Below are 20,601 nucleotides of genomic sequence, written 5' to 3'. Positions count from 1 at the left end.
TTTGTGGCTTTAGAGTCTGGGGGGTGGCTTGTTACACAGCAATGGATAACTAGTACAACTTCGGTTCAGTCAATCAACCTGCCTTCTCTCTCTCCCCAGACCCTGTTTGGTTCAGGAATGCACCTGTGAACAGGCTGAGCCAGAGTAAAAACAGATTGTTTCACAGAAGAAGACTTTTAGAGAAGCTCCCACTCTTTCTTATGGGACTTGATCCTAAGAAGATGAGAGGCTGGATCTTCTGCAGCCATTTTGTCCCCATGAGTGGACAGTTCCGGACTATCTTGTTGGTCTCCATCGCCCCAGCACCCAGGACTCCACGGGGTTCCGAGTAGGCACTCAATATTTATTAAATAAAAGATGGGTTTATATCTAGCAGATGGAAAAGTGGGAGAAGCTGGCACGCAATAGTAACCTCTTCTCTAATGCCATCTTAAATGGAACCCGTCTAGAAACCTCTACAAGAAAACCCATGGATTCTTGTTTTCTAAATATGGTATGCAGAACGCACAGTTTCTCCTTTAAGTTGAGGTTGGCTCCAGCCAATTTTAACTGGCAGAGTTTCTAAAATTCTGCCGAGATGAGCTCACTAGGTAGGATCAATGGATTCACTCTATCTGCCTAATTGCTCCATTTTACTGGGACTCCTCCAAGAAAGGAGATGAGCAAACCCCGTAGAGAGAGAGTGTCCTAATGGCCTGAGCGTGACAGGTCTGCTCTCAGTTTACCCACCAGCCTCAGCAGTGACGCAGACGACTGGATCACTACATGTTTCAGAAAGAAAACTAGAAGCAGGATTTCATTCAGAGAAGACAGCAGCAAGCTGACACAGTGATGCAGCTCCGTGACACTCCGCTCTCACCCCGCGGGGACTCCTTATCATGCCCAAAACATTGAGAAGCAACTTGCCTTATTTCCTCAAGTTCTCCTGGGCCTCCGTGGAGAAGTGCAGCTGTTGACAAACGGGCCCTCTTTTTCGGTTGTCTTTGTTTGTCCGTTTGCAGATGCTAAGCTGAATTAGGGTAGCACAGTAAGAGATATGTGTGTGCCTTTTCCAAACGGTAACACCCTCACAGACCACAGAAAGTGCCCTCTGTACAGAGGCCAGCCTCCTTCCTGACCTCTGTCATGGGTGGGATGAAATTTTTGTTACGTATTTTGTACTTAATGATAAACACGAACCACATGGACTAGGCAACTGTGTAGGTACCTGGATTATTATGGGCACAGGGAAATACTGAGGTCATCAAGCCTGTGACACACCAATGTACCCCCGCCCTCCTGCCAAGGGAATCTGAAGGTCTGGAAATTCATTTAAAACATCCCATTTCCAAAATGTTAATGACGATTTTAATGAAATAAAATTTTGCCCGAGTGAAATGAAAGTTCAATCCGCTGGCAATACCAGCCGGTCGACCTAAAGACAGACACACAAACGAGAGAGTGTGCATATATTAATTCAGTTTAATCATATCAATTTTTAAACAAAACAAAACAAAAAAATGTTTTCCTCCAAGAGACAATAGTTCACAGTAACTGCAAAGCTTACAACTTTTAAAAATACCGGTCATGCTGAGCATTCAAAGAAGATATTAGAGAATAACTGTAAAAACTTTTTTTTTTAAACCAGGAACATCAGCTTCTGACTTTAAAAATTACAAATACGGAAGCATTTTGGTGTCAGACACAGTAGTTTTGACATCGTCTTGTTGATTCGATGAAGTTTCTGGAAGTTTGGAAAATTGTACCTCTATCACTGGATAATGCGCTTATTCCTAAACTAAACATTTTCAAATGGTAGAAAACAAACTAGCAAGCTACACATACAAAGAAAAGCCCTCTAGACAAGCTCTCCTCATGCTGGACGCCAGCACAGGGCACCATGAATCCTGGAAGACTAGAAGTGGTACATACACAGCGGCCTGAAGTCCGGCACCCCAGGCTGAGCAGTGGAGTGTGCATTCACCTACACGTTAATGACAAACTCGGGGTTAGTGTAAGAGAAGCCAGCAAATTCATTTTGGTCCAAGTTCATGATGAAGAGTTTATCAGTGGGAGTCAGTTCCACAGGCTGCCTGGTGAACTCTTTGTCGAAGTTGGAGGTATCTCGCTTGTCTCTCTGCCAAACGGAAAGCACACACACATTAACACAAGCAGAAGAGGGAGGAAAGTGACCAAGACAGCCGGCGACTGCCAGGCCGATGGCATCTCAAGAGCAGAGGCAGGAAGAGCCCTGGACGGGCAGGTTTTAGCAGGTCCCTTATGGGCACATTTCACATTGCATGTTGGTATAGAAACCTTGGTGGATTTTTTTTTTTTTTTGAGAAAGGAAATAAATCACTGAGTTTCTTTAAAGATTGTCATAAAGAGTTGCGGGTGTGTGTTGGGGGCAGTGTGTGTGTGTGTGTGTGTGTGTGTGTGTGTGTGTCTGGGGGGGCGGGGTTCTTTGAGAGAATAGCAGAGAATTAGCTATTAGATAGAGTGTCCTGCACAGAAACCCGCTCAACAGCACCCCCTGTGTCTGGGAGGCCTCCTTCTTTGGAAAAGAAGCCATTCACAGCACAGAGTTAGAATGGTCCCTTGGGGGAAATCAGGTCTCTGCTCAGCAAAAGCAGCTGAGCACGGTCCACTCCACACTCGCTGGTACAATCCAGGCTTCTCAGGGGCTGCTCTAAAGCCCACCTCCAAAGCCCTGCAGAGCAGAATCTGGGTCTTCATGAGCCAGAGGTTCTCTCTAAAAATGTTTCTAGCATCCTAAGCAACAAACCCCAAAGCTTCAAAGGCCTGTGAGAGCAGCTTAAAATATGGAACAACTCCATTCCCCTGGCTAGTCTGGGCTTTCTTTCTCTCTCTGGTTTTAACTGTGTGTGTGTTGTGGGGGGGCACATGGACCCCAGTTTACAATCTAAAGTCTGGGGCAAGTTTGATCAGGGACCATCAATCAGAGTGTGAGCTCTTCTGCATGATATCTTAACTTTTGGGGGGTCCTTGTCAGTCTATGACCTCTTCCCATCCTCACCCCACCCACCTGGAGGGCAGGTGGAGCTAGGGTCCTCACCCCATTGTGTGACATGAGAAAATGGAGGCCGTTCTAGGTAAAGTGACTGGCCCAGGATTGCACAGTGGGTGGCTGATTCTTACTTGACCATATCACTGCTAAGTAGGGCCCCAACACAGTCCCTGTGGCTGCAGAGACAGCCTGATGGCTGTGTCATTACAGAACAATCAAAGATAATGCATTGGATTCAGTGACCCCAGGGAGGTTGCCTGGCTGAAACCAGAGTTATGTCAGACTACAGAGGGCAGGGTCAGAAAGGACTGGCTGATTCGAGTTTGGCCAGTCTCCTGGGGCTGAACTGAAATCCAGGCTTCAGGTTTAGCTCCTCGTGGGCACCGAAGGATAAGGATGTACTATTGCTGGGCTTGTTTCCTTCTGCAAAACGCCTTTTACGAGAGCTGCTTCTTTTAGGATGCGCCCCTGATAGAGGCGAAATGTCTCTGTGCAGTTCCCCACTCCCCCTTGGGGTGTCTGAGTGGGGGTGTGCAAGGGAGGGAGACAAAACTAGTATCAGAAATATATTTGGGAGCTGGGGATCTAGCTCTGTGGGTCAGTTGTGCTTTGCACACACAAGGCTCTGTGTTCAATCCCCAGCACCACAACAAAAGAGAGAGAGAAAGAAAGATACTTGAGTGATTGCCCATCCCAGAGCTTGTAATGTGGACAGAACTCGATTCAAGCAGTTTTACAACAACAACAAAAAGAAAGAAAGAAAAGAAATATATTCTGGTGGGTGTGGCCAAAGAGGACCCGGCTACAGATACAGGTGAAGCCATTTTCTGGATGGTGGGATGCCTCCTGCATGTCCCATCTGCTCCACCTCCTCTTGCCTGGTCTGCTGTCAGCATGTGTTGTGCTATTGGTAGGGAGGGTGTCCAAGCCTAGGCACTCTGTGTGTCACTTCCTGTGTCCAGGGGAAAACTCAAATGCCTCCTTTTCCTTTATTATCTGTGCATCCCTCTGCATCCTTTTAATTGTCTGCATTGCACTGACTGCTTCCGGTCTTGTTTATTTGTGATTTCTCTCTAGGAGGGCGCGGCCCTGGTCTGCTTCTTTGCTATTGTATTTTCAGTACCAAGAAAAGTCCCTGACATGGAGGAGGCCCTTCCTAATTATTTGTGGAGGGAATAAATCCATGAATGAAGGCTTGACTGAGGGTGCGCTTCTTTGCTTTTGCCCATTTATAACCACCCTGAGCCAGGGATCTCACTCTGAATCCATTCCCACGGGCCCTCAGGATCTCCCCCGTGGACACTAGGTCGAACCCCAGCAGGAACTGAACTGTGTGCGGGCCCTTCAAGGTCTGGGAGTTCCAGGGCTGGGTGTGGGACAGAAGGCGGGCATATCCCGAGTCAGGAGATGGACAGCTGCCTCCCTTGAGGTCTCCCCGGGCACCGTCACCCTACCTGGCCTTCCCTGCCCGGGAGCTTGGAGCAGAAGTTGTTTTCCCACCATCCCTGACTTTGGAAGTCCTTTCTCAATCGCTCTTCTGGTGAAGACCCATGCAGCAGGCAGCCTCATGAGTCCAAATAGCATTAGCCTTTAAGGCCTCTGTCCTGTGAGTAGATCCTTCTGAAAAGTACTTGAGAATTGTACCCTAGAAGTTGGGAGAGGGTGGTCCTCTCTGTTGGGACAATTTCTTTGGGGTCAAAAAGCATCTGAAGCCATGTGCGAACAGTAGACCTCATCTAGAGGAGGTTACTAATGCCCCGGGCTTCCAATAAATCCTCCAAGAAGGTCCTTGTGACTGTGGCCCTATCCTATTAGAAGAGCAGAAGAAGGTCAGAGGAAAGTCCACAGAAGAAATCCAAACGGGGGGTTCTTGGACGCTGGTGGACGATTGGCCATAGCTAGCTAACAAGGACAGTGTTGAGGTGACTTTGAATTTTCTAATTCAGTTTCTTTTTAAATCCTCCCCTAGTTTAAGTTCTTTTGGAACATCTCAGCCTGTCTCAGGTAGGCCGGAAGAACCAGGTGTGGCCATGTGGAGACCGTGTGCTTTAAGGAGAGGGTGGGAATAGGTGGTACCTGCAGAAGTCTGAAAAATGCTACCTGAGAGGTGACACTCCAAACTCAGAACCCTGCCATACAGACCAGCCCTGCCCTCCTCCATGGAAACAGGCCACATGGGTGGGTGTCTGTCTCTGCTCAGCTTCTCGGTGATTCTGTGATCTGTTCCAGCATGCAAACTGGGCCTTTGGTCTTCTAGAAGGGAGTCGCTCCCATGGACCATCCTCCCTCCCCCCCCCCCACTGCACTATCTGATTGTTCCAGAAACCCAGCCTCAAACTGTGGTCTCTAAAGAGGAAGAGAAGCCGGTGAAGATGTTGGATGATATCTTTCTTTGTTAAGAAGCTGTTCCTGACTGATCCAGAGACTCGGTATCTCTAGAGCACACCTTGATTCCAATTCCTTGTTGAATGGCTGCCCTCCCCGCAGATGGTATGCGAGAGGAAAAGGAGGCAGGGGTCAGATTGCATCTTGATTATGACCTACTGTGCTCCTGGCACCCAGCCGGGCACACACTGGGTGCTCAGTAAATGCTTATCTGAGTGAACGGAGGGCAGGATCAATGGATGAAGGCAAAAATAAAAGTTTTTCCTCCTGGATAAAAATTTGCAAAGGTTTTTTTCCCCCAGAGATTACAGATGATGCAAGTTCTGTTTCTGGATTCCTGTGTACCAGGAAGTGTTGCTGGAAACGGAAACAGGAGGAATTCTGACTAATGATCCCTCATTTCCAGAGAAGGCTTCTCAAACCAACCCTTAGCCAGGTCATGCTAGAGGAACGGAGGCTTTGGCTTGAGTATCTATTTCTGCCAACTAGGAAACTCGAAAAATAATGGCAAGATTTTGGAAAATGTAGAGTGCAGTATATAAATATACACTTATATTCTATCTATCTAACTATCTATCTACCTATCCATCCTACACTGTTTTCTAAGGTTATCTTCGATCATTTGTCAATAACCCAATGTTTCTCTATGTGTTTTATCCTGAGAACATATCCAAGGAGAGGCCTGGTGTCCCTGCCAGATGACAGACCTCAAATAACTTGCCTATGGGTGGGCAGGGGTCACAGGTCCTTGTCAGGGTGCTACAGAGCAGAAAGAGTCCTGTGCTGATGGTCAGGACACCTGGGTTTGGGTCCCAGCTGAGTGACCTTGGGCAGGTTACTCCCTCTCTCCACTTTCCCCAAGAATAAAGTAAGGGGCAGGGGGAGGGTTGGCCCTGATTTCCCTCTTTCTCCAACCTCCTAGTCAGCTGGGACTTCAAGTTTGCTCCACCTTAGGTCCAGACTGTTCTACAATGGTGACAGCAGGCTTGGTCCCCAAGACTGAAGCAAGGTAAACTAAGAGGGCCACAAAGAATGGTCCACAAGGGACTTTGCCTCGGCAGAATCCCAAACGCATGGTCTCCTTAAAGGGGAGAAGTCTTGCTTCAAGGACATCTGTCAAGTTTTTTTAAGTTCCTTTGACAGTCTCTCAGAAGCCCTGGAGTTTCTGGAACTTTCTTCGACTGGGGTAAGAATTCTTTTCAGGGCGGCCTGAGAACGGCAGGAAGAAGTAGGGACAGACAGACGAGCTGTCCCCACCCATTCAGATAGAAATGTCTCCCTCCCAAGAGGGTCTCCCTGGGCTTCTGGGATCTCCCAGAGTTGCTTGCTATGAAGGATATTTAGTCCAGGCTGGGAGGACTGGGGATTTCAAAAATAAAATCAAGAGCCCCAGCCATGTTCACTGCTGGCCTCTACACTTGATTTGGGTGGAAATGTGGACTTCGGGCTTCGACAGTGTCCCCAGGCTCTGTACCAGTGTCTCTGCCTGGCTCAATACTGGGGGCTGAGTCTAAGCTCTGGATTTAGTTCCTTTCTCTTGAAATTCCTTCCTCGGGCCCTACTTTGTAGTTTGGGTCCGCATTTTTTTTTTCAAAGAGAGTAGTTTTCCTTGAAATAGTATTTTCTTTTCTTTCTTTCTTTTTTTAAAATTGTATCTTGACGCTAGAAGAAAAATGGCACATAACACAAATCCAGACACAAATGAACATTTCCACAAACATCTTGCAAAACAACATCAAAGGGAAGAATACAACTGTTTGTTTGTTTTTCCCCCTTTGTTTGAAGAGATGGTGTCTTTCTCAGAAGCACTCAGCTTTCCAAAGCCAGTGAAGGACCTAGATTAGATCCCCTCCCCACAAGCCTGAATCTGCTGGGCTTCACAGCCATCTTCTGGTTAAATCAAAGCAGGTCATTGTGGTTCCGAACATTTGGACACACATTTTAAAGCAATGTGGAACAACATGAGTAACTTTTTTCTTTTTTTTTTTTTTTTTGTATTTGAATAACAACAGAAATAAAACCCCCAAAAGCAAATAAAGTTTGAAATGTAATGTCAATCCACGGTGGCCCCGTTAGGAGTTTGCTAGAGTGACCATGTTGTTTCAGGGAACAGTGCCAAATGCCCTCTTGGAGTAGTTTGGGGACAAGGGTGATCGGGGACACACAGTACCAGGAATTACAGCGTGGAGGTAGAACCCAAAGCTGGTTGCCTTTTGACCCCTGGAAGTGCTTTTAGATTGAAATGGTCTAAAAAAGCACATTCTTGAAATTTTAGGACTCAGATAATCTTCTTAACTTTGAGTTTAAAAAAAAAATGAAATTTTATTTTTAGCATGTTCTTTTCAAAGCTCTGCCGCTTCCAGAACAGGCCGCATGGATGGAGGGATTCCCTCTAGGGCAAAGCAACCATATATTTGGATACAAGCCAAGCCCCAAACCTGGAAATGGAAGAATACTGCTCGCATCTGACTCACCTACCCATTTTGTAGGAAGAAATCTAGATCGGATGGTTGGCGTGAGAAATGGCAGTGCAGAAAACCGAGGCAGAGGAAGCAGGCATTTCCTCTCGCCCCCTGGATGGACACAGCTGTCATGCTGGGGGACATACATTGGAAGAGGACTTGAATTCTGTCTCAATTATGCAGCGGCCATTTCTGCCTGCCACCTGCATAATCCCATCTCGTCCTCACGAGATGCTCCAAACTACCTGAGGACATTTGGGTTCCGAAACATGGTCACTCTGGTCTCATCAGAAAACAAAACGTGGATGTATCTCAGCAATGAAAAAAAAAAAAAAAGGAAAAATGTCACCATAATAGCCGTTGAGCTTGAATGACAGAAATGAAGGACGGAGATCTACACATCTACTTAGCTCTTGACTTCAGGTTTTAAAAATTCAGAGTTAACAAAGGAAAATCCTTCGAATTCTGACTGGTCAATATTCCTGATGACTTCCTGGTCGGGAGGTGTAAGGACGGGTGGATGGCGGGTGAAAAACCGGTCGAAGTTCTCAGCATTTCGCCCACACTATGAGAGGGGAAGAAAAGAACCGGTGGGTGGAAAAACAAAGCAAAAGCAGCAAAAAAAAAAAAAAAAAAAGCAAAAAAAATAGAACAGAATCGGATGTGGCTTCCTCCAATCCCTTCCCTTCCAGAAACTCAGAGAGGTTGTTTTCAATGATCAGAAATGAGAGCAACAAAAAATGCAAACTTCTCATGACCTTTGTACGTGACCTTGGGCTCCCGACCTTGACCTGCTGTAGCTCATGAGTTCCACCCTGGTTTCCTTCTGGGTGGTCAGGAGATGGATGGCAAAGGCATGAGATGGTGGGGCTACTGGCACATGGTATGTCCCCACCCCACCCCCAAAGTCAGCCAAGCTCATCTCGGGGAGAAGATGGGATTCAGGTGGAGCCAGAGGCAAAGTAACGACCCGTTCATACGTCACCTGGGAGATCTCAAGATTTACAGTAGAAGAGCCCTTAAAGCTGCCCCGTGGTTCATTGGTCAGAAACAAAGATGTTTATTTCCAGCTCAACAGAATACCATTTATTTATAAACTCCAGCCTGGGGAAGAAGATCTGGGAGCCTACGATACCTGGGTAACTACCAGGCCCGGGATAGCTGGGCCAGTCCTTGACTCTTAATTACAAGGTGCTCGGAGATAGATTTAGCTGGGCTTCCTCCAAATTAAAAAAAAAAAAAGTGGTTTGGAAGGAAATATAAACAAGGTCCTAGGAGGCAAGCAGGGTCTAGAGGGAAAAGTACTGTGATTTCTCATTCCTCTTGCTGCTCCTTCAATCAGAAATGTCCTTGATCTGGAGGCAGAGTTACAACGTGTGTGTGTGTGTGTGTGTGTGTACGCATCACACATAAATTCCCACCTGCTAAGAAGAGACAGATCCCTACATCTGGGGTTCTTTGTCCTTCATCAACAAAACCCCATTTGTGCAAAAGCTCTAAGTGGTTCCAACTATCTCTAGGAGATCACAACCTAATCATAGAATAGCAGTAGTAGGTACAAGAATTATGGCTGGTCTCTGCTGTGCATTTGCTGTGGCCAGACACGGTGCAAAGCTGTCTGTTTGCATTATCTTATTTAATCCTCCCGAGGATCCTATAGAGTGGTATCAGTATCACCCCCATTTTGTAGATGAGGAAACTGAGGCCAGGCAGGTCGTGTCATTTGTTCAAGGTCAGCCTGCGAATGAACAGCAAAGCTCCAGGGGGAGCTGGACTCAGCTGACATCAGAGCCCAGGGCCCCGGTTCCATTTTTATAAGTACAGGTGGCAGACTGTCGACTGACGGAACAGCAGAGGGGAACCGAGGTGGGAGGAAGTCAAGGGTGGGCAGGATGCTGCGGTCTCCGCAGGGAACAAGAAGAGGATCTGGTCGCATCGACTGCTCAGACAGAATGTGGGGAATTCAGGAGGGTGATTATTTCCATATTGGACATGACATCGAGAGCCCAGGGAGCCCGGGGTGGGGTGGGGGGGGAGAAACCAGAGAGAGTTCCCAGCACAGTTCTGAAGCTGAGCAGAGAGAGCTTTAAAAAGGAAAGAAAGAAAGAAATTCAAACAGCAGAATGTGGAAGGTGAGAAAAGAGAATAATAGTAATAAAAGCCACTGAGGACTTTCCGTACCGCGGGTATTTGCTGAGGGTTTTTGCACCTATTCTCTTCTTAATTCATGGAAACCCTGTGAGGTTGATATTTCATTCCCATCTTCTTAGGATAAAATTGCTCCCGAAGCTGCTCAGCGGCAGGAGAATCAAGGAGAGAGCAGTAGCAGGCAGCGGAGGGCGGAGAGAATCCAGGGACAGAGAGAGGCAGCAGCATCAAGGAAGCGACTCCAGGAGGTCAAGTGGGAAAGTCGTTGAAGATGGGCCAGTGCGTGGGCAATTGTGAGGACGCCGAGGAGACCCGGGAGCCTGCGGCTGGGTTCCAGCCCCTGGTGACAGTATGCTGAGCAAATCAAGGAATGCAAGCGCCTCTTAAAGACCTTCTAAAAGGGAAGCAGAGGAATTGCAGGTATGTGCAAGGGATTTAGGTCTCACGGAGCCTCGGTTTACATGTAGGTAGAAGTCTGTGGAGCACAGACATGGATTCAAATCCTGCCATCTTGCTGCCCGCTAGCTGTACAATGCTGGCCAAGTTTCCTGAAGTTTCAGGGTCTTCTTTTGAAAAACAGGGACAATCCCTATCATTTGGGGTTATGACAAGGATAAAATGAGATAATGCACATTATTGTTGAATATGTTGAATATTATTACATATTATTATTATTATTATTATTATTATTATTACTAGAAGTAGGCCCAGTGTCTGGCACTCAGTAGGTCCTCAACACACCACAGTTGTCAGTATTAGTTGGTTCTAGTTTTCCACTACAAGTCCCCACAGGCAGCCTATGCTTCCTGGGACAGGGTATTTTCATGGTGTCTTAAGTTTTAAATACAGAGGATACAGCCTTGAATTTTTAAAAGACTTTCGTTACACTCAAATAAAATACTTGTCATTCCAAGCGAAATCGTTTCCCCCCTTTTCGTTGCCATTTTAATAGAGCAGAATATATAGACTCCCTCTTACAAATATATATTTCTTATTGATTTTACTCTGGAAATGAAAAGGGTGTGAAATAGAAAATTCCGGAAGAGGCCAAAACGTGGACCCAAGGAAGTTTTGGCAGGCAGAGGGAAGAAAAGCCTAAATAAACGTTTTTATATTCTGAGAGAGGGAAAAGATATTTCAAAAGGATAAAACAAGAGGTAACGAACAAAAGAAGTTGATAAGTCTGACTACATAAAAATTTATATGTGATAAGAAAAAAAGAATGAGTCTCAAGACCGACAACGAATGAGAAAGACCATATTTTAACACCAACTAAAGAATCTCTCCTTAATGTCAAAGGCGTCATTTGGAAGCTGTGGGCCGACGGAGCCACAGGTGCAGAGCCCTTGATACAGGGCGCTCAATTGTCATTGTCATTTAACAGCAGTGAAGCCAGGGTGGCCAGAGCAGAGCAACTGACGGGGAGAGAGAGGGACAGGAGAGTCTGCAGAAGGCCCAAGAGCCAGGCACGGGCCTCACCGGCCGTTCAAGGGAGGACAGCAGATTTCCATCTCGGTTGGACAAGAAGTTGCTGGAATGTTCCGAGCCTTGAGTGACAGCATCTGACAGTGTTCAAAGCAGGATCACTGTGCTCTGTGCCAAATGGACCCTCGGGAAGCCAGGATGGAAACAGCCTGTCCAGAGAGCCGGCTGCCCGCCTGATCAGCCGAGAGGGAGGGCAGGTGTGGAGGAAAGGGGGTTGCCGGGAGGTGGGAAGACGCTTTTGAACTTGGGATACATTTTGAAGTTAGAGTTGACAGGATCTGCTGAGAGATCAGAGGTGGGGCGGAGCAGCAGCAGGCAGAAAGGAGTGGCTGGTGTCCCCAAGACTTCTGGCCTGAGCTAGCTGGTGAGTGAGGGCCAGTAGGGAGCACAGCGGATTTGTGGGGGGGGGGACAGGGTATTTCAGACACTTGGCTTCGTTTATGGTAAGTCTGAGACTCCTGCAGGGATGCCCAGGGACGCCCCAGTGTCAACAGGAGCAGGGAGCCAGCCTGGCACAGCGGGGACCGCACAGCGGGTAGGAGACAGTTGTCACATCCCCAGGAGAGGAAAAGGTGGAGAGGATTGTGCACAAGCAGCAGCAGGAGAAGAGTGGATGAAGTGGAGAGAAGATACGGAGGTGTCAGGACTGCTGGATGGGGCGGCCTCGTGTGGGGACCCAAACCAGCCAGCGTAGGAAGCCTATTAGCTGAATCCCAGTCTTCAGGGGCCATTTTTCCCCCTTAAAAACCATCCATTTCCCATCGACACCAGAAGGCTGCTGATGTGTCTGGGCCTCCCCAGAGGCTGTGACGGGAGACGCTGGAACAGCTTCTGGTGGCTTCCCAGCCACCTCCCCCAGCCCGCCCTCCCCTCCCCCTGCCTGGGAGAACAATGAAATCATTAAATGAGATAGCACAGAGGAGCCGCCAGCGTGGGGTTAACCAAAGGGGCACAAATGCAGCCGAGCGTGATTTCCCTGCTAATAAGCAGCTTACGGCCCCAGATCCCAGCCTCCCTGTTAGTGTTTCTGTGTTTTTCAAATGGAGCTGTCGGCGCCCATTAGCTTCAGCCGCTCCCTGAATGGGGAGGTCAGCCCCTGGGAGGCGAGGCCCAGATGGGCTCAGAGGCCGGCCTTGTCCTGGGAGAATGGGCAGCTCGGGGACTGGGGTCTGATTCCAGTCACCAGGTGGGCCACCCCTGCCCCTCCACTGTCTTGGGTGGCCACTCCAGCCTCAGGTAGCTACTGAAAGGACATTCAACCCCCTGGTCATCTGGGTCCACCAGTGGGGTCTCTGGGACAGGGACGGGGGCCAGAAAGCACTTGGGTGTTCAATCCCAAGAACCTCTTCCAGGAACAGAGAGGGCACGGAGCGCCGGACTCAGAAGTGAACCCCGGGGAAGTGACTTGTGACATGGTGGCTCCTTCATTTTCCTTCTCTTCCTTCTAAGTTCTGTTTTTCTGTGTTAATAACAGCTCTGAGACCGGCTCTCCACCGAGGGGCCGAGGGCCTAGCCATGGTGGACCATGGGCTCCCTCCGCCAGAGGCCCTGGCTCCAGAACCAGCCCCACAGAAATAAACCAGTGGAAGTTTGCTCACCAGCAGGGATCTTCCAAAAATGCCAACCAGGACGTGGTAGCACCCCTCTTATTCCAGGGGACAATTCAAAGACCCCCCCCCCCCCCCCCCCGCAGTGGACGTCTGAAATCCCCGGAGAGCATGAACCCTGGGGATACTGTTTTGTCCCCTACATGCATATCTATGACCTATTTATAAATTGGTCCCCGTATGAAATCAACAATGATCACCCACTGTAAAATACAACAAGGATAACAAAATACTGCATTAAAAATGGCCTGACATTTATGAATTGTTTCTGTAATTTCCCATTTGGTATTTTTGCGTCACTGTTGACAACAGTTAACTTTAAACCATGGGGAAAAAACCAGGGATCAGGGGGAACCACTGAGGGTCATTTTGCCACTCTCAGCTGTAATGACTCCCCCTTGCCCAAAAGCCCACATTCCGTAAAAAAGTTTACAGAGCCCTTTAGGACCCGACACCGGTCAGCAGGGCTTGAGCGCTCTCCACCAGCCCCTGACACCCTCCAGTCCCTAGGACACTCAGGCACCTCTCACCTCCAAGCCTCTCCTCTTTCCCCCTCACCCAGCCACCCCCCACACATCTGTCTGTCTCCAGAAGGGTGGCGCCTCCTCCAGACTCCTGGGCACGCCCCCTCAAGATCCAGGATGTTCATCAAAGGATCATTAGAGGAAAAAAAAAAAAAACTAATTTGGAATCCACCATCATCCAATGGGGAAAACAGTTAAATAAATAATGATCCATCTATTTGATGTATTACCATGCAAAACACTTTGATACATTAAAAAAAGGAGATGTAGAAGAATATTAAACGACATAGTGTAATATATAATCACAAAGAGTACATAGTATGTCCCCATTCTATAAACTGGACACACCAAGGTACACATTCTATCTGTCTGCCTATTATACGTGCCCACGCCGGCGATTCCGAGAGTTACAGACGGTGTTGATTTTCCCCTTCATCTTTTGTTCTTGATCGTAGTTTTGAAAATAATAAGTATCACGTATTATTAGGATTTGAGAAGAAGAAAATCACCTACATAAACTATTTGACATGAAAGAGAATTAGCATGGAAGAAAGGAAAAGACAGAAATGAAGAGAACAAGAAAATCAAGGCAAAGTGAAGGCCAGCCTGAGGTTGTTCGGCACGTTTTTAGCTTCACCAAAAACTCTCAGACAAGGTCCCCTAAGTGGCTGTCCTGTGCGACCGTGGAAGGAGGCTCATATTCGGGTCTTGTGCACCCTCTAACAGCTTGCTAGACACTGGCAGAGAGAGAGTCCCTGTCCTTGTCCTCATAGAACATATGGTCTAGCAGAGGAGACTTACGCACACCCAGGCCACGGGAGGGATACTGTGTGGTAGGTGCTGCCCCTGAGCACAGAGGCAAGGATCCCAAGAAAGGCCAGGAGCACCTCGTGGAGAAGTGACATCGGAGCTGAGTGGGATCTGAAGACACTGTTCCCCTAGGAAAGAGCCGAGGGGGGAAAACAGGGGGTGAAAGTAGAGAGCGGGAGGTGTGAGAAGAGGGGAAAGATCCATTTTCTGCTTTCCCTCCTTGGCATGAGTTTGAGAACAGGAGGCTCATGGCCCAGGGGAGCGGCCTGCCCAGTCTCCACCAAGAGACACAGGAGGGATCCACCCGGTGAGATTCAGCCAGCTAAGCGCCGACCTGCCACCCATTTGATCATTTTTAAAAGTCATTTGTGGACTTTGGATTTTCTCTCAAGCAAAGAGTCAGAGGATATTCAGCATTCTCTGGCCTTTGGCAGAAAAAACAGAAAGAAAGAAAGATGAAAGGCTCCTTTTCCTGCAAATAATGAAGGCTTCTGCAATCGTGGATAGTTTCTCTCTCCATCTATTCAGGAGGAAGTCGGTGAGAGAGAGGGCTTTCGTGTTTGATAGCGAGTTTGTTTTGCTTTTTTTTTTTTCTGTTAGTTTTCATTTTAAAATAACACACAATGTTTTGTTTTCTTCCAGATCTGAGTTTAAATGCCACCTCCTTACAAGAAGCTGTTCTGGGTCCCCTCCAAACGAGGTCCATCCCCCATTCCCCTCTCCTGTGAGTCTCGATTAGGCTTCCTATCCACTTCTTTCATAGAAATAAAATATCTGACCTATCTCAATCTAGGATTGCATGTTCACTTCTTTGCTTATCCATCTGGGTTCTATGTTCCCATCCAGGCCTGAAGCTCCCTGAAAAGCAAACTCACATCTCTTTTTCTCCTTAACTGCATTTCCAAGACCGAGTACCAGCACTCGGTGTTATCCAAGGGATGAAGGGTGATGTATGCTAAGTGCTTGCTGTGAGCCAGTGCTGTGCAGAGTACTTTACCAGCATTATCCTTTTTCATTCCCAGACAGCTCTACAAAGTACAATGTGGAAACCTGTTTCAGGGGTTTAAGTATCTCACTGGACCCCAGATGTGACAACGGATTCAGTCACTTCTATTAGACTTCTCCATTTATTGCAGAAACAAATAAGCTGTTAAAAAGTACCAAGAAAAAAATAAAACCCTTTGCAATTCCACCACCCAAATCTCTATTAGGTTAACACTTTGTCTGTGTCGTGGATGACTGAAAAGATGGGTGGAGGCTTTTTATTCTTTAAGGAGATGGGGAATCATTCTTGGTTTTCCTTCTCTCTCTCTCTCTCTCTCAGTGCTGGGGATCAAACCCAGGGCCACATGCATTACTTTATTTTTTAACCTGCTTTTTAAAACAAACTAGATGAAATACACCATCAACATTTTTTTTCCATATCAACAGAATTCTTTCCCTTATCTGCTCTTCACTATCGGTCCCAAACCCACCTTGCTTCCTTCAAATACATACACTCTGGAAAAGTCCTAATCTCTTCTATTTGCCTATGTTTTTAAAGATTTGATTCCCACAAATCTGTGGGACAGGCAGAGAAAAAAACAGATTATATCCCCTTAATAGAGAACTTGAAAAGTTAATCTGTTCTAGGTCTCGTGGGGCAAGTAGGAGGACCAAGACTCAGAGACTGGTGGGTTCCATTTTAAAGCCTCTGGACTCTCCACCACATTTCACTGGCTATGGATGCATAACTGGTCACGTGGTGTGGACTTACTGGAGAAGGTGGCCTGGGTACCAACCCTGGCTCCCCCGTTCCCAGCTATACCCCATTAAAGCAAGTGACCTAAGTTGCCAAGCTCAATTCCCCACTAGACAGATGGACCTCCCTTGTAGGGCCCAGGGTTGGAAGAACACTCCTGAATCTAAATTGAGGTCTTCATTGCTGACGGCTTCACCATCCTGTTATGATTGTGTTTCTGTTGGGTCCATGCTACAGATTAAGGTCGGTTATCATCATTGTTAAGTTCTTTCCACCAAGCTTAAAATGAAGATGTGTGTTTCAAAGTTACAACAAGCTTACAAGAACACGATGGTTGGACTTTTTTTTTTTAATTTAGAAAATATAAAAACTCATTTTGTTCTGAAGTTGGGTATTAAACTATAATAGCTATTCTGCCCCTGAGAACAGGGCAACGGTGCCCTCTCCTTGACATTTCTTTATTGTTTAACACTTTAGAATCTTAATAATTGTGGGTTGTTATTTTTTAACATCTTGAGAGATGAAACCACAGTCTGGTTCAGAACAAATAAATGAACATTAAAAATAAGCCAGGTGTGGTGGCGCACTCCTGTCATCCTAGCAGCTCAGGAAGCTGAGGCAGGAGGATCGTGAGTTCAAAGCCAGCCTCAGCAACAGCAAGGCCCTGAGCAACTCAGTGAGACCCTGTCTCTAAATAAAATACAGAATAGGGCTGGGGACGTGGCTCAGTGATTGATTGCCCCGGAGTTCAATCCCCGGTATCAAATAAACAAACAAACAAATAAATAAATAACTGAAAATGTAACCAAAACTTTGAAGTTTTGTTTTTTAAATGCACATCCCTTACTGAGATAACGACCATTGAGTGCTGGCCCACCCCGTCAGGTATGAAGGCTGATGGGTGGCTGTGCTGTGCCTGGGGAGGGCCCCTGCTGACTCGGCCATACCCCAACCTACCCAGGAGAGTCCTTCTGCCACTCAAAACTGCCCAGGAGCCTGACAGGATAAGGGAAGGAACTGCAAGGGGAAGTCAGCCTGAGCCCCGAGGTGAGGGTGGGAGGAAGAGATGCATGCTGGGAACAGGGGGGTGCTTCGGCAGCCCCACCCCCCCAGAAAGACCTGTCAAGCAGATTGACAAACCCCTCCGAGCTGCGGCTTCTCACATCCCGCTGGGGATGGCTTTGGTGGTTGTTTTTGAGAAACTGTACTTGCCAATAAACAGGAAGGGAGCTTTGTTCTTTCTCTCTCTCTGGGTCATGGGCAGGACTCAGCGCTCCAGATTGTCACCAGGAGTGCCTGGAGAGGTCGGAAGGAAAATCAGCAAGCAGAGTGCCACAAAAGATGAGGGAGGAGAGGGACTTCAGAAGGAGGGAGGAACTCTGAATTTAGCCGGCAGATACACAGCCATCCCTCGGTATCCAAGGGCGGCTGCTTTGCAATATCTTTTGGCTCCTGAAATACCCAAATCCAGGGATGCGGAGGTCCGTTACATAAAGGGTGTAGTATTTGCATCCTCCTGAATATTTTGAATCATCCCAGAACCACTTATAATACCTGATCTAATGCAAACACGGGGTACGTAGTTGTTCTGCTGTATTGTCTAGGGAATAGCGGCAGGAAGAATGCTCTGTACGTGTTCAGTAGATGGAATTTTTCTTTTGATCCATGGTTAGTAGAATCCATGGATGTGGAACCCGGGGACACCAGAGGTCGACTGTTTAAAGAAGGAAGTAGTTAGATGTGGAGATCAGCATCATTGCCAAGACAGAAAGGACTCAAGCAAGGTTCAGAAACTGCACGGAGAACATAGCACCCTTGCGTGTGATGTGGGGGTATTTCTGGGCTCACGCACATCCTCTCCAGGGTGACACTCAAGAACCTGGCTGCAGCCGGTGGCTCTGGGGAGGAGCATCAAGGAAGGCTGGCGAGGGGTCAAGGGAGAGGGAAGACTGAATTTCACTGCATTGCTTTGGATCCCGCTCGAGCATTTTAGTTTTTCCCATTTTGTTTAAAGGAGGCAAGATCAAAGCAGGCAATCACGTGGCGAGGTCAAGAGAGAGAGCATAACCCGAGGAGAGGAGGCCATGCTGAAGTCGACGATGATGAGTCACGGAGAGCAATGACCACGGAACGGTGGGAGCAGATGCCAGATTGCACGGGAACCCAGAAAAAAAACAGGAAGTGTCTTTGGGTGGAAAGAACAGAGCGGGCAAGGCCTTCCAAAGATTGTTTGTATGCAAAATAGGACAGAGCAGAGGGCTTTGCAGGAGGGAGGAGGGATCCCAGGTGGGAGGGAAAGGATCTTTCAGAGGGAGAAGATGGAGTCGGAGCAGACAGCTGCTGTGTGCCTCTGCCCGGCAGGGGTAACCTCTTCTTTAGTAATAAAAGGACCCATCCCTTCTCCTCTCTCAAGAAGCCAGCTTTAGATAGGAACAGACCTAGTCCCTGGGCTGAGGGGTCCAGCGACCAGGCCTGGGACTCCAACACAGTCCGTCCCCCTGGAATTAAGGATGAACAGAGGACCCCAATGTCTTCCAATAGGACCCAGTCCCAGGATGCTGGGATTTTAGAAAAAGCATGCATTTTATTTATTTATTTTTTTTGGTGGAAGTTGTTGAGATTATGGGATAGCAGTTCATCATTGCTGCGAGTTCACGAAAGTCCTCAAGGATGAAGAAGAAAGTCCCTGCAGAGGAAAGCAACCCCCAGAGAGCGGGAGGAAAGGATTTCCGGGGCCCTTTTGGAGATCACAGATCCAGCCACATCTGCACTCTCATTTTCTTTTCCTTAAAAGCCAGCCTATTTGCAACCATCGGGGAGATGGGTTAATACGGACAGATGGTGTGGACACAGGCTGGGCGGGAAGATGCTCAGCGGGGATGGGAGGATGGGGCCCAGCCAGGATGGAGGACGTGTCTTATGTTAGGGGACACAGGGAGGGACCCAAAGGGAAGGAGGTCAGGCAGGTCGAGATGACCACGCAGAGAGGGGCAGGAAGTTGAGGGCCACCCTCCTACGGCTCTCCAGGCCTCAATTTCCCCAGAGACTGAGGAGATGGGGCTATCAGCTGAGACCAAAGGGACTGGAACTTCAGTGGTCAGAGAAGGTTTGCAAACTGAGTCCAGAAGACTCGGGAGAGACGGACGGGGAAGGCAAAGGCTCCAGCTGAGGTCTGGAAGCATCTGCGGAGGCTCCTGGGGGTCCCTGTCGCCCATCTTTACTCAACTGCTAAGCAGCAGAGCTGGGCTGAATCCTGGGTCCAGTTAACTCTTAGCCCACGTCCTTTCTGCTTGATCCGGTCTCCCTGGACCCATTTGCTCCTTTTTCTCAAGTTCTCCTGCCCTTTGACCAATGAGGGGCATCTGGGACATCATGATAGGCATCACAGAAGTCAAGAAGCTGGACTCCATGGATAACCACCCGACGAGACAGTAGCTAAACTCAAGATCGGAGCAAAACCACTTTACGTCCTACGCCCCTGCGGACGAGTTACGATACATAAGAATCATGACAGTGGTCAAGAGGATAGGCTTTGAGGTGAAGAAACAGGACTCTAAATTGGCCCTAGGACTTCCTAGCTGTGTGACTGTGGGCCAGTGACTTAGACTCTTTGAGCCTGTTTCCTTCTACGTACAGGGGAAGTTATAACAGCACCTACCTCCTGGGGTACTTGCCAGGATTCAAGGAGATCGGCAAAACAGAGCTCTACTTTCCAGTAAAAGTAAATAATTGAATAGAACACCCCTGACTCATTCTAAACGTTACAGCTGTGAATGGTGTTATTCAGAAAGCCCTGAATCCCTAAGGGGAGGCCCGGCTTTCCGGTCCTGGTTCTCATACAGTCCCTGGGTTAAGGCACTTTAGCAAGCCTTGGGCCTCTCTTTGCTCGTCTGTAGAATGAAGGATTGAACCGGGCTTCCCATCTCTCAATCCTTGACTTCTGTTATAGGCCAGTTGTTATGGCCAGGTGCATCCTAACGGCTTCACGCTCCCCATCCCTGGGTGACTCTCCTTCCGCCATTTCAATTCAGACGACAGCTTAATGTCATGCACCTGGCGAGTGATTTAGGAACTTTACTTGGCCTGGGAACCAGCCAATTCTCACCATCCCATAGAGAGTCTGGTTTGATCTGCCGTTTAAATGGGTTCCCCATTGGAGCAGGGCCATGGATCGATGGAACGAGACAGACAGACAGCTTCCAGGCTGCAGGTTGGAATGACTCTGGGCTACTTGTAAGCAGTATATGAAAATAGCCTTGGATTTTTATTAAGATCTCTGCAAACGCCAGCCTCTGGGTGCCCCCAAGGAACCTTTAAGACTAAGCGGGGGACCATGTGCTCCTCGCGGCAACGTCTCCTGAGGCTGCCCTGCCCCACTTCCAAAGCTTAGTCAGTGTCTGCTGTCTGTCACCCTCAGCCTTAGGGAACAAGG

The 20,601-nt window shown here is 48.0% G+C and overlaps 1 protein-coding gene across 3 annotated transcripts in view; it reads right to left on the bottom strand.

Annotated features, from left to right (window-relative positions):
* Positions 1-1,443: 1,443 nt before the first annotated feature.
* Positions 1,444-20,601, bottom strand: part of Prkcb (protein kinase C beta) — a 303,273-nt gene continuing 284,115 nt past the window's right edge. For 2 of the 3 annotated variants that reach the window (XM_046454414.2, XM_058582629.1), the window contains one exon: positions 7,097-8,419. In XM_046454414.2, the coding sequence (XP_046310370.1) occupies positions 8,261-8,419 (159 nt within the window). In that variant the 3' untranslated portion in view covers positions 7,097-8,260. Of the gene's footprint in view, positions 2,117-7,096; positions 8,420-20,601 lie in introns of those variants that run through there. The other variant, XM_046454415.2, reaches the window with a different exon arrangement.

The sequence above is a fragment of the Marmota monax genome, unplaced genomic scaffold (assembly GCF_021218885.2).
Source record: "Marmota monax isolate L192 unplaced genomic scaffold, Marmota_monax_Labrador192_F-V1.1 WCK01_AAM20220418_F8-fsc00086, whole genome shotgun sequence".
NCBI classification, from domain to species: domain Eukaryota; kingdom Metazoa; phylum Chordata; class Mammalia; order Rodentia; family Sciuridae; genus Marmota; species Marmota monax.
This window is presented reverse-complemented; position numbering and strand designations above follow the sequence as displayed.